Below are 12472 nucleotides of genomic sequence, written 5' to 3' on the forward strand. Positions count from 1 at the left end.
AATAATGAGCCAGTGTTTTCATAGGAAACTTAGGTAGAACTTTTTCATTAATTTACATGTGCTTTTAATTAAATGCAAAACATTCAGCTTGCCACATGAGATACACATATTACTTAAATGGCTCCTATTTTATTTCATTTTAAAATAATTAATATAGAATAATTGTAGGTAAGCCTTACTGTGGAGAGTCCAAGTATCTATTTGAAGAGTAATATCATACTGAAATTTTTTTTTAAACACTGCTTTAAGTATATGTTGTATTGGCTAGGTCTTTTAGGAAATGTCATTGTTAATGATACTTGCATAACAGGCTTTGGTTTGTGGGAAAGTTGAAGTTGGAATGGCAAATATGTGGCATGCATCACAACATTCTCCTTCTCTCATGGCAGATATTAATAATAAGTCATGGGCCCCTTTTTTCCCATATACAGGGAAAAAGAGCAGTTAACAGAAACTGTCACTGAGGAAGTCCAGCTACTGCACTTAATAGAGTTTAAATCAGCTATTTTTAAATATGTTGAAAGTGTATTTAAAATTTAAAAAATCTGATTTTAATTTGTAACAGTACACCTTTTTTGTTTGTTTTTCTTTTCGTTGTTGTTGGGTTTTTTTTTTTGCGGTACGCGGGCCTCTCACTGTTGTGGCCTCTCCCGTTGCGGAGCACAGGCCCCGGATGCGCAGGCTCATTGGCTATGGCTAACGGGCCCAGCAGCTCCGCGGCATGTGAGATCTTCCCGGACCAGGGCACGAACCCTTGTCTCCTGCATCGGCAGGCGGACTCCCAACCACCGCGCCACCAGGGAAGCCCAGCCTCTTACTATTTTTAACAGATGCCAGTAGGGAAAAGGTTGTTTGCACTGGGCAAGCCCTGGGTCAGATCAAGTAATGACCTCCTTGTGAATGAATAGAGTCTTCTACGGGACCACCAAACAGGTGAAATACTGACAGTTCTCTGGGAATGGCCTTTTGAAGTCATTTCAACCCTGTTCTCTCCCTTCCGGTGGCTGCCAGACTGATATCAGTGATTGCAGGCTCTTGGTTTTCAAGACTACTGTGGAGCTGAGTGGGAGAGGGAGTAAAGTAAGTTAAAACACTGCAAAGCATCCAATTCTTTGGTTTGGGTTTTTTTTTAATTAAACGCTCCTTGGATTGGTGCAAGCCTTTGTTTAATTTCCAGAGTTCTGAAGAAGTTGATTTTGACAATTGCCAGTATTCCCAATGCTTTTATGGGGAAGAGGATTTTTGGAGGTCTTTGCCTCCACCATTTTCACTGGCATTCTTCTGGATAAACTTAGAGAAAGCATCTATTACATTCAATAGATTATTACATTAGTCAGCTTTTAAATTAGATCAAGACCCAAATTTAATTTTTGTAAATCTAAAATTTAATAAAAATCACATTGGTTTGAATAACTTTGTCTGCCTTGACTGGATTAAAATTCAGTTGGTTCAAAAAACATCATTCTGATTTAGATGAAAAATTCAAAAATCATATTGTGTTTTAGCTGACAGTCTTAATTGAAGAGATGACATTGGTCGAAATTTACTTAGAGTGTATTGACTTAAAGATTGTATTGACTTAAAATGTACTGACTTCTGATATTATTTACCTTATCATTTGCTTATCTTAAAAGGGGAAATTGATTTATAACAAACTTGCAAAGAAAAAGGCCTAACAATAAAAATACTCCTTACTGTTGGTATTCTCACGCTTTTCTAATAATTGCCCTCGCGATTATTTGGATTTATATAGACCGATGTTGCATCATGATAAGCCTGAATTCTAAGTTCTTTTATAAAGGTTATTAGGTTTAGAAAGTTGAATCAACTGCACAATGCAAATATTATAGCATGTTTTTAAATCCTTGTGAGTGTAGAGATTTATAATTTCATGGCAACTGTTCATTTGGTTTTTAAACATTTAAGTTCTTATTTACAGAACTTAAGTCTTAGGATCTCCCTTTCTTGTACTTAAGGAGACATTTGTAGGAGGGCCTTTATAGTTTCTTTCGTGTCATTAGTGTGAGACTTAGTTGACCATTTCTTGGATGGAACTTATTATAGGAAGCAGCATTAGAAATTGGGTAGTTTCTGTCTTCCTTCTGAATCAGGTCTTCACAGATAGTGTTTATTCTGTTTTCAAGGAAATACTTCTGCATAATGCAACTTGTGCATAATTCAGCTGCAAGTACATAAAGCATACACTTCTTCTCTAAAGTCAAGTGAATTATTTTTAATTTTTCTGCCATTTTGGATTGTGTACGTGTACCTCAGTACAGAAAAATAGTGTATTTCTCCCTCTGGGTGTTGGCTACCTGGTACATCATTGACAGTTTTTCACGTCCTGAGTCTTCTCTTTCCAGCCAGCCCAGGTATCTAGGATTTGTATAGATCACAAATTGGCGGCTCAAAAGCCAATTCAGTCCACATAATGTCTTCTTTAAAAGTGAATTTGACAGTTTGAGAATAAAAATAATGATAGTAAAAGATTATAATCAAGTGAAAATAAAATAAGAACCCACAAGCTTATATACTCAGAATAGATACTGTAGAAGGAATGGAGATGTTAGAAGAGTCAACGTTAGACAACTACCATAAGTAATTTTTGACTCAGGCAAGAATAATCCATGGATGTTAAAACTAGTGAGTTGAAAGTTTAATGAAGGACTTCTTTGATGGTGCAGTAGTTAAGAATCCGCCTGCCATTGCAGGGACATGGGTTTGAGCCCTGGTCCAGGAAAATCCCACATGCTGTGGAGCAACTGAGCCCATGCGCCACAACTACTGAGCCTGTGAGCCACAACTACTGAGCCCACGAACTACTGAAGCCTGCATGCCTAGAGCCCATGCTCTACAACAAGAGAAGCCACCACAATGAGAAGCCCATGCGCCACAAGAGAAAGCCCACACGCAGCAACGAAGACCCAATGCGGCCATTAATTAATTAATTAATTTTAAAAATGTTTAAAAAAAAGGTTAATGAAGAATGGGATACTTACAAAGTCTACAAAGACTCTCCCTATAAATTTCTTATAAATTTTTAAAATAAATAAATTTATTTATTTATTTATATTATTTTTGGCTGCGTAGGGTCTTTGGTGCTGTGCGTGTGGGTTTCTCTAGTTGTGACGAGCCGAGGCTACTCTTTGTTGTGGTGTGCGGGCTTCTCATTGTCATGGCTTCTCTTGTTGCGGAGCATGGGCTCTAGGCGCACAGGCTTCAGTAGTTGTGGCACGTGGGCTCAGTAGTTGTGGCTTTCGGGCTCTAGAGCTCAGGCTCAGTAGTTGTGGCACATGGGCTTAGCTGCTCCGCAGCACGTGGGATCTTCCCAGGCCAGGGCTTGAACCGTGTCCCTTGCATTGGCAGGCAGATTCTTTTTTTTTTTTTTTTCTTTTTGCGGTACGCGGGCCTCTCACTGTTGTGGCCTCTCCCGTTGCGGAGCACAGGCTCCGGACGCGCAGGCTCAGCGGCCATGGCTCACGGGCCCAGCCACTCCGCGGCATGTGGGATCTTCCCGGACCGGGTGAACCCGTATCTCCTGCATCGGCAGGCAGATTCTTAACCACTGTGCCACCAGGGAAGCCCCAATTTCTTATAAATTTATCTCCCTGTAAATTTATTGTGAAAGGGAAAGTAGTAACTTATAGTAGAAAATGCTAGCAGATGTTACTTTAATCAAGTAATCAAAGTTACTGTCACCAATCCAGTAATGTTGACCAATGGACTGAGACCAGCAAAGAAAAAAATCACTTGTGCCAAAAATGCATAACCTGAGTCTGATGATTCTTCATGACAACACAAACCTAAACTGAGAATCGTTCTACAAAATAACTGGCCTATAGTATTCAAAAATGTCAATGTCTTGAGAGTCACAGAAGAACTGAGGAACTGTTCCAGATTAAAGAAGAACAAAGAAATATTATAGCTAGGTTCAATGCATGATCCTAGTTTTGCTCCATAGAGTGGTGGGGGGAGAAGGGAGGGCAAAAGACATTATTGGGAAAGTAGATGAAATTTTAATATGGACTGTCGATTAGATAATATCAGTGTATCTACATTAATTTCCCTCTTTTAATACTTGTACTGTGGTTGTATGGGTGTGTATGTTTGTGTGTATGTATATACATAAATATATAAAGAGGATGTTGTAGCACATGGGGCAAAATACAAATAATTGGTGAATCTGAATAAAGGTATATGGGAGCTTTTTATCCTATTCTTGCAATTTTTCTCTAAATTTGAAATTATATGAAATGTTAATACCATAAAAGAACAAAAAAAGGTGGAGAGTATTCTAGATTAAAGAAGACTAAGAGACCTGACAACTAAATGTGGTAAATGATCCTTGGCTGAATCCTGAATCCAAAAGTAATAGTAGTAGTATCCTGGCTCCAAACGTAATAGTAGTAGTGGTGGTGGTGGTGGTAGTCGTAGTAGTAGTGCTAGTAGTCTATAAAGGACATTATTGGATCAGCTGGGGAGATTTTAATATGGACTATGTATTAGATGATGTATTATTGTTAAATTTCTGTGATCTCATAATATTGTGGCTATGCAGGAGAAGGTGCTTGTTCTTAAAAGATACACGTTTAATTGGGTCCCATTGGTTTATTTTTGCTTTTATTTCTTTTGTCTTGGGAGACTGATCTAAAAAAATATTGCTACAATTTATGTCAGAATGTTTTGCCTATGTTCTCTTCTAGGAGTTTTATGGTGTCATGTCTTATATTCAAGTCTTTAAACCATTTTGAGTTTATTGTTGTATATGGTGTAAGGAGTGTTGTTATTTCATTGATTTAATTGCAGTCATCCAGCTTTCCCAACATCACTTGCTGAAGAAACTGTCTTTTCTCTATTGTATATTCTTGCCTCCTTTGACATAAATTAATTGACCATAGGTATGTTGGTTTATTTCTGGGCTCTCTGTTCTGTTCCGTTGTTTATCCTCATTTTTTAAATGGGGAGACTGAAGCTTAAAACTCTAGGTGACTTGATCAAGGTCACACAACTAACTGAAGACTGAATTCAAACCCAGGCAGTCTTGACTCCAGAACCCACATTCAGCCACTATACCATTTTGTTTAGTAAAACAGAGTGAATATATTTGTTATCAGCAAGTGAATGACAGTTGTTTTTCCAGTGGTGATCAGTGTAAAGGTAAGGAGACCAATAAACTGACAAAGTTGGATCTGTGAAAATGTTAACCTCTCCTCAGTTTATAGAGTCTGAATTTAAAGGGAGCAAATTTAAAGAAAGCAGATGGCATTTTTGATGGTGAGGGAAGGGTATTCTTGTCAGGAGAAAGCATGGAAGAAAGTTTGAAGATAGGTTTTCTTCAAGATTATGTCTAATGGAGTATACTGTTTTCTCTGCTTGAAATACCTCTCTTCAGCTCTTCATTCTGGCCCATCCAGAGATTACATGAGTCTTGCGTGGCCAACTAAACCTAAATAGACCTAAGTAGGAGTCTTTCCTTCCTCTGTAGTGCTATAGTACTTTTAGGTATTCAAAAAGTAGCAAGTACTGAGGGTGCAAAAATGAATAAAATATGGATTCTGTGTTAAGGGAATCACTTATTTTTATGTACCATTTGTTTGCCTGTTACTTAAAGGTTTGAATTTGTTTTCACTTTTTAAATATAGTTTCTACTAAGATATAAGCTTCCACAATGATTACTATCTATTTATTATACCTGTCACATACTGTAAATGCAGTTTCCTTTTAAGAATTCAAGCTAAATTTAAGAAATGGCAGAATTTGAACAGGTTCAATTTTAGTTGTAACATATATATATATATATAACTTTTCTGTTGGTAGGTTGTTCCAGTGTTGGTGCATCTCCTGTCCGCTATCAGCAGTGTTAGGCTTTACATTCCTAAAGACCTTCGACCACTGGACAATAGACAGAGTGTTTTAAAATCAATACAGGTATACACGTTAATTTTATAAATTAAATATAAATTTTATGTAAATATAAATAGGGTTTATAACAAGGCAACTGATTTGCTGTTAAATATATTGCTTTCTTTCAGAAAACCTATAAACACTACCAATAGTGGCAGTTATTTTTAACAAAGATAGTGGCAGCAGATCTATATGTAGACTGTCCTCTCTTTGAATCTAGCAACAAAGTCAGGCTAAAGGAGGGCTCACAGAGGAAAACATGGCCACTATTTTGTGTTAAATATGTTTTGCTTTATTCGTTATGAATGAAAATTACTATAGAGTGTATTTTAAAGTTTTATGTATAGGGCTTCCGTGTTGGCGCAGTGGTTGAGAGTCCACCTGCCGATGCAGGGGACACGGGTTCGTGCCCCGGTCCGGGAGGATCCCACATGCTGCGGAGCGGCTGGGCCCGTGAGCCATGGCCGCTGAGCCTGCGCGTCCGGAGCCTGTGCTCCACAACGGGAGAGGCCGCAACAGTGAGAGGCCCACGTAACGCCAAAAAAAAAAAAAAAAAAAGAAGTTTTATGTATAAAATCATGTGCCAGGACTTTTAACTACTTTATAGTATAGTTAATACATGGATGAAATAGTCTTATTTTCAATAGGAAAAGTTAAGATTTTATAGAAAATTTTATTTTCCGGTAGGAAAATAAAAAGGCACTTCGTTAGTTGGTTAGTCAATAAATATTTGAAAAGGATTTACTATATAGTGAAGGCTATGTACTAAAATCTGAGAAAGCAGGATGCTTTCAGTGTACAGTAGGAATTTTTAAGCTGTGGTCCATGGGTGGGCTTCTTGAAATGAATAATTCTCTTGGCAGTTTTATAAAAAGTTTTTGTGGGTAACTCCTCCCTCCCAACTTTTTTTTTATTTCTAACTGGCCAAATCCTATCTTACCTTTAAGCCCTATCCAAGACCCTGAAAGTCTCCCAGTGGGGTACCAGCCTGTAGTGACCTATCTCTTCCCTGAACTCACATGTTCATTATATTTAATAGTCAAATCATGTTACAAAAAAATTTAGTGATGGGAATCTGGACCCTTTGAAAGTTTATATCTTTCAGCTCAGTAGTGCCCTCCCTAGGAATCAGCCCCAAAGAAGTAATCAGAATATTGAAAACATTTACACTTGAGATGTTCAATACAGGATTATTTATAATGGCAAGAAGTTACAACAACCTAAATATACAGTAATGGGCTTTATCAATAAGTTGTGCTGCATCCATAACTATTAAACTTTAAATATTAGAATTATTAATAAATTGTAATACATGTCTGTACATAGAAAAAACATAAAAGGAATTATTTAGTCTTAACTAATTTTGTATGTAAGATGAAAAATGAATTTTAAATATTTTGTTTCAGGAAGTTCAGAAACGTTTTCCTGATGGTGTTCCCTTATTAGATCCTATTGATGACATGGGCATTCAAGATCAAGGACTGAAAAAAGTCATCCAGAAAGTAGAGGCTTTTGAGCATCGAATGTATTCTCATCCACTTCACAATGATCCAAATCTGGAAACTGTGTATACGCTTTGTGAAAAAAAAGCACAGGTATGGCAGAAACTCTTTTATCATAGAATTCTAAGCATTTCACTATATAAGTGAGTATATATTTTTCATTTTCTTTTCTTATTGGTTTCATCAGCTAAAACAGGAAAATGTCTAGCTATCTTTTAAGTAAACTATCAACTCTTACCAGTAAAAAAAAATTGATCACTTTGAGATGTCATTCACATAACATAGCATTCACCCTTTTAATGCATAGAATTCAGTGGTTTTTAGTATATTCACAGATATCTGCAACTATAACCACTATCTAATTCTAGAACATTCTCATCACCCCAAAAAGGAACCACATACCAATTAGCAGTCCCTCCCCCTTTCCCTACCCTCCAGCCGCTGGCAACTACAAATCTCCTTTCTGCCTCTATGGATTTGCCTATTCTGGAGATTTCATATTAAAAAAATTATACAATATGTGGCCTCTGTGTTTGCCTTCTTCCACTTAGCTAATATCTTCAAGATTCATCCATGATGTAGCAGAATTTGTATTTTATTCTTTTTTATGGCCGAAAAATATTCCATTGTATATATATACCACATTCTGTTTAACCACTCATCAGTTGATGAACATTTGGAGTTTTTCCACTTTTTGGCTATTATGAATAATCCTGCTATGAACATTTATGTACACATTTTTGTGTGGACATATCTTTTCATTTCCCCTGGATGGAATTGGCGTAGAATTGCAGGTCAGTGAGTAACTCTGTGTTTAACTCTATGTTTAACTTTTTGAGAAACTGCCAAACTGTGTTCCAAAGTGGCTGCACCATTTTACATTCTCACCAGCAATATATTAAAGTTCCAGTTTCTCCACATCTTCACTAATATTTGTTTCGTCTGTATTTTTAATTATAGCCATCTTAGTGGTATGAAGTAGCAGTTCACCTTTTTAGGCTAACTAGCTATATTCTCTAACCAGTAAAAGCATTCTTACAGCCATTCTGAATAATGAATTTAGAAAAAGCTTTTTGAAATGAATACATTTCTTTCCACTATCTACTTCTCTTCAACTAGAATCTTTTGTATATACAAATGTCGCTTCCTCCTTGAAGTTTATAACTCCTTGCTATTATGCTTTTTCAGCTTTTATCACATGCTACTTTAATCATGTTTGTCTTCCTGTCTCACAAACTAGATTTTAAGCTCCTTAGGCTCAGGTGTTTCATTTAAGCTTATTTGTACTCTTCCATATTTCCCATAATGATCTATTTTTATAAAGTAGATGCCTAGTATTTATTGAATAAATAATATAGGTAGAAACTTCTTGGCTTAATAGAGTAATGTGTTCAGTTCATAGTTTTACAGCACTGCCCCTTTCTAGCTTTTTGTGAACTAGCATGATGTGGCCCTGTGCCATGTTGGGCACAGCAGGTGTGTTCTCAGTGAACATGTAGCACACCATGCTGTGGCCCACCATGAAGGTTTCTTCTCAAGATGAGGAAACTGAGACACAAAAAGCTTGAGTATACTCAGTTGTCATCCTGGCCTCATCTATCACCGGGACCATTGCAGCAGCTCCCTCCCTGCTTCCATTTACTCCGTACCTGACCACCAGAATCATCCTTAACCGTTTCAACACAGGAACAGAAAGACTTGAGTTTGGTTGAGTGATGACTGGAAAGTATCCACAGGGAAGGTGGTTTGAAGCCACAGAGAAAGGCATTATCTGAGCCACTCAAATATAACAAAAAGGCCCTAGTGTCTGGTTGAAAGACAGGCTAAATAAACTTGTTATGAAGACTGCAATACATGGAAAAAATGCTTATACAGGAACATTAAATTTAAAAAGTAGGACCTAAAATCGTTGTGGACTATGATTACAATTTAGCAAAAGTAAAAACGCACACCAGAAAAGACTGAAAGGAAAACCTTAAGTGGTTGTGTTTGGGCAGTGAGATTATAGTAGGTAATCATACTCCCACCCGCCCCCCATTGTCTGTAATGTGCTTGTATTGCATTTCTTTTTTTTCTTTTTTTTTTGCAGTACGTGCGCCTCTCACTGTTGTGGCCTCTCCCATTGCGGAGCACAGGCTCCAGACGTGCAGGCTCAGCGGCCATGGCTCATGGGCCCAGCCTCTCCGCGGCATGTGGGATCTTCCCGGACCGGGGCATGAACCCGTGTCCCCTGCATCAGCAGGCGGACTCTCAACCACTGTGCCACCAGGGAAGCCCTTGTATTGCATTTCTTAATGAAAGAAAACTACAAAGAGTTAACAACTTAGGGGAAAAAAAACAAGTCTTTTTTTTGTTAATGACCTCCTGACCTCCTAGTGACTGCAGGATAAATTTGACATTCCTTAGCCCTGCCTAGGAAGCCTTCAAAATCTGACCCCTCAACTGTCAACATTTTAAGTGCTCATACCCTCTGATTCAGCTTTCCGGTCCTCTCGGACTGAAACTACAAAGTGAGGCAGTACAAGGATGTTCTTGTAGCATTGTTTGAAAAAGCAAATGAATGTAAACAACCTCAGTGTTCATCAGTAGAAAATTAGATACATGAATTATGCATATCCACACAGTGGGTATCAACATGGCCATTTTAAAAAAATGAGGTAAATTTATATGTACTTTTTGGAAAAGAAGTCCTAATTGTATGGAGTGGAAAAGGAAGCTGACCTCACTTCTGTGGGAAAAGCCCCTGTACCTATGTATTTATTCATTTACAGACATGGATATCTGTATTCTTTTAAAGTATGTAGAAAAAGATATAGAACAGCATTATCCAGTAGAAATATAATACAAGCCACTTATGTAATTTTAAATTCTTTAGTAGCCACCTTAAAAAAATAGTGAAGGGCTTCCCTGGCGGCGCAGTGGTTGAGAGTCCGCCTGCCAATGCAGGGGACACGGGTTCGTGCCCTGGTCCGGGAAGATCCCACATGCCACAGAGCGGCTGGGCCCGTGAGCCATGGGCGCTGAGCCTGCACGTCCGGAGCCTGTGCTCCGCAACGGGAGAGGCCACAACAGTGAGAGGCCCGCATACTGCAAAAAAAAAAAAAAAAAAAAAGTGAAAAGAAACAGGTGAAATTAATTTTAATAAGATTTTTATTTAGCTCAATATGTCCAAAATACATTTCAACATGTAATCAATATAAAAATTACTATGATAAAAATCTTAAATAGTAGACTGTCTTCTACCAACCTTTAAGCTTTATATGCCTCTGGGTACTTAGCACAGTCTTCTATGCTAATATGGGCACATCTTCAATTAAAGAAATTTTAGAAGACAAATTTTTTTTTTCTGATAGGCCTGATAGATCATGCTAGGTAGTATAGAGTTGTCTAACATATAAAGCATTCCTTCTTATCCTCCTAGCATTATGACAATATATCTGTTCATAGCAATGTAAATAATTGCTAGGAGTTTAGATTCTAGAGTCTGATAGTCTGGGTTTGAATCCCATCTTTAATCACTCACTAGCTCTGTGATCTTGACCAGTATCTTGATCTTGGTAATCTCTGTCTGCCTCAGTTTTCTCATCTGTAAAATGCACATTTAATATTAGTTACCTACTTTATATGATTGCTGTAAGAATTAAATGAAATAATGTAAAGCACTTGAAGAAACAGGATTTATAGTTAGCTGTCAATAAATATCAGTTACTGACCACCATCATTGCCTTCAACATTTGTACTCCTCAGTTGAAGCTTAATAAATCATCTTCAAAATTCCAAAGTCTTTGAATTTCTACTTCTCAATCCCTAAACTTTTCTGTCCATGTTTTTCTGAACTTCAAGCCTCCACTTCAGGATCACAGTGTTTTCTTGCTCTTGTACTGTCATCCTCTGTCACAGTCGAAAAGTATGTAATATTTTCTGATTAATAGAATTTTAAAACTCATCTACCCTATAGGATGACCTCAAAATAACATTTTCCTTTTAAGTATTCATCTCTGTCTATAGAATAAAGACCTCTTCTCTTTGCTAAATCCACTTCCAGCTTAGGCAGATTTGTTACGCAATTTGAGGGCAAAGAGAAGGAACACTTTTCAGGACATCATAAGGGAATATAAGTAGTTGAGAGATAAGATTCATATACTCTCATCTTTCTTTCCTTATTCTCTGAGTTACCCCCTAATTCCCTAAGGATGAAAAGCTGGAGTTGATGTCATAGCTACCTCAGATACATCATTCCTCTTGTGTAATATCCTGGGACAATAAGAAACTCCTGTGTTCTTCTCCACGTTCCCCGGCCCCCAATATAATATTTTTTGTTTCATTTCATGACTAAACATCATATCATTTTGTTTACTTTATTATTGAACTTCTTTTGTACTTTTATATGCCTTAGATTGCAATAGACATTAAATCCGCAAAGCGAGAACTAAAGAAAGCAAGAACTGTCCTACAAATGGATGAGCTCAAATGTCGCAAACGTGTTTTAAGGAGGTTGGGATTTGCTACGTCTTCTGATGTCATAGAGATGAAAGGACGAGTGGCTTGTGAAATAAGCAGGTAAAACCTGGTTGGTCTAGAAAACTGATTCTAAAATGGGATACTGTTTTTTAAATGAAGGCTATTAATCTTTTGGAAAAAGAGCTATATTAAAAATATAAAGTTGTACAATGCTTTCCATATTAAAATACAGGTTCTGATCATGAAGTTGAGAAATTAGAAAGGGAGAATAAAAATCTTTTGAATCCTACTTATTAACACAGACACCATTAGTACTTTCATATGTTTCCTTTTTCTTTATTTTAATGCATTGTGGACTTTTTACATAATTGTAACCTTAGTTTATATATGGTTTTTGTATACTTTTAATTATTTTTACAATTATGAACATTTTCCCACCTTGAAACTTAATCTAATAATCATTATCCTTTTTTATGTAAAGTTTTGGTCTAACAGTAGGGTATTAGAGTATAGCATATTATAGGCCACAGCTTGAAATTGGATGTAAACTTTTGTAAATTGGATATAAGCTGTTGTCTATTTTGGTAATCTTTTACCACATTACA

At 37.0% G+C, this 12472-nt stretch overlaps 1 protein-coding gene across 6 annotated transcripts in view; it reads left to right on the forward strand.

Moving 5' to 3' along the window:
• Positions 1–12472, forward strand: part of MTREX (Mtr4 exosome RNA helicase) — a 136109-nt gene that overhangs the window by 100936 nt on the left and 22701 nt on the right. For 5 of the 6 annotated variants that reach the window (XM_033852861.2, XM_073802118.1, XM_073802119.1 and 2 more), the window contains 3 exons: positions 5818–5928; positions 7311–7499; positions 11803–11966. In XM_033852861.2, the coding sequence (XP_033708752.1) occupies positions 5818–5928; positions 7311–7499; positions 11803–11966 (464 nt within the window). The remainder of the gene's footprint in view (positions 1–5817; positions 5929–7310; positions 7500–11802; positions 11967–12472) is intronic. The other variant, XM_033852862.2, reaches the window with a different exon arrangement.

The sequence above is a fragment of the Tursiops truncatus genome, chromosome 3, assembly GCF_011762595.2.
Source record: "Tursiops truncatus isolate mTurTru1 chromosome 3, mTurTru1.mat.Y, whole genome shotgun sequence".
NCBI lineage: Eukaryota > Metazoa > Chordata > Mammalia > Artiodactyla > Delphinidae > Tursiops > Tursiops truncatus.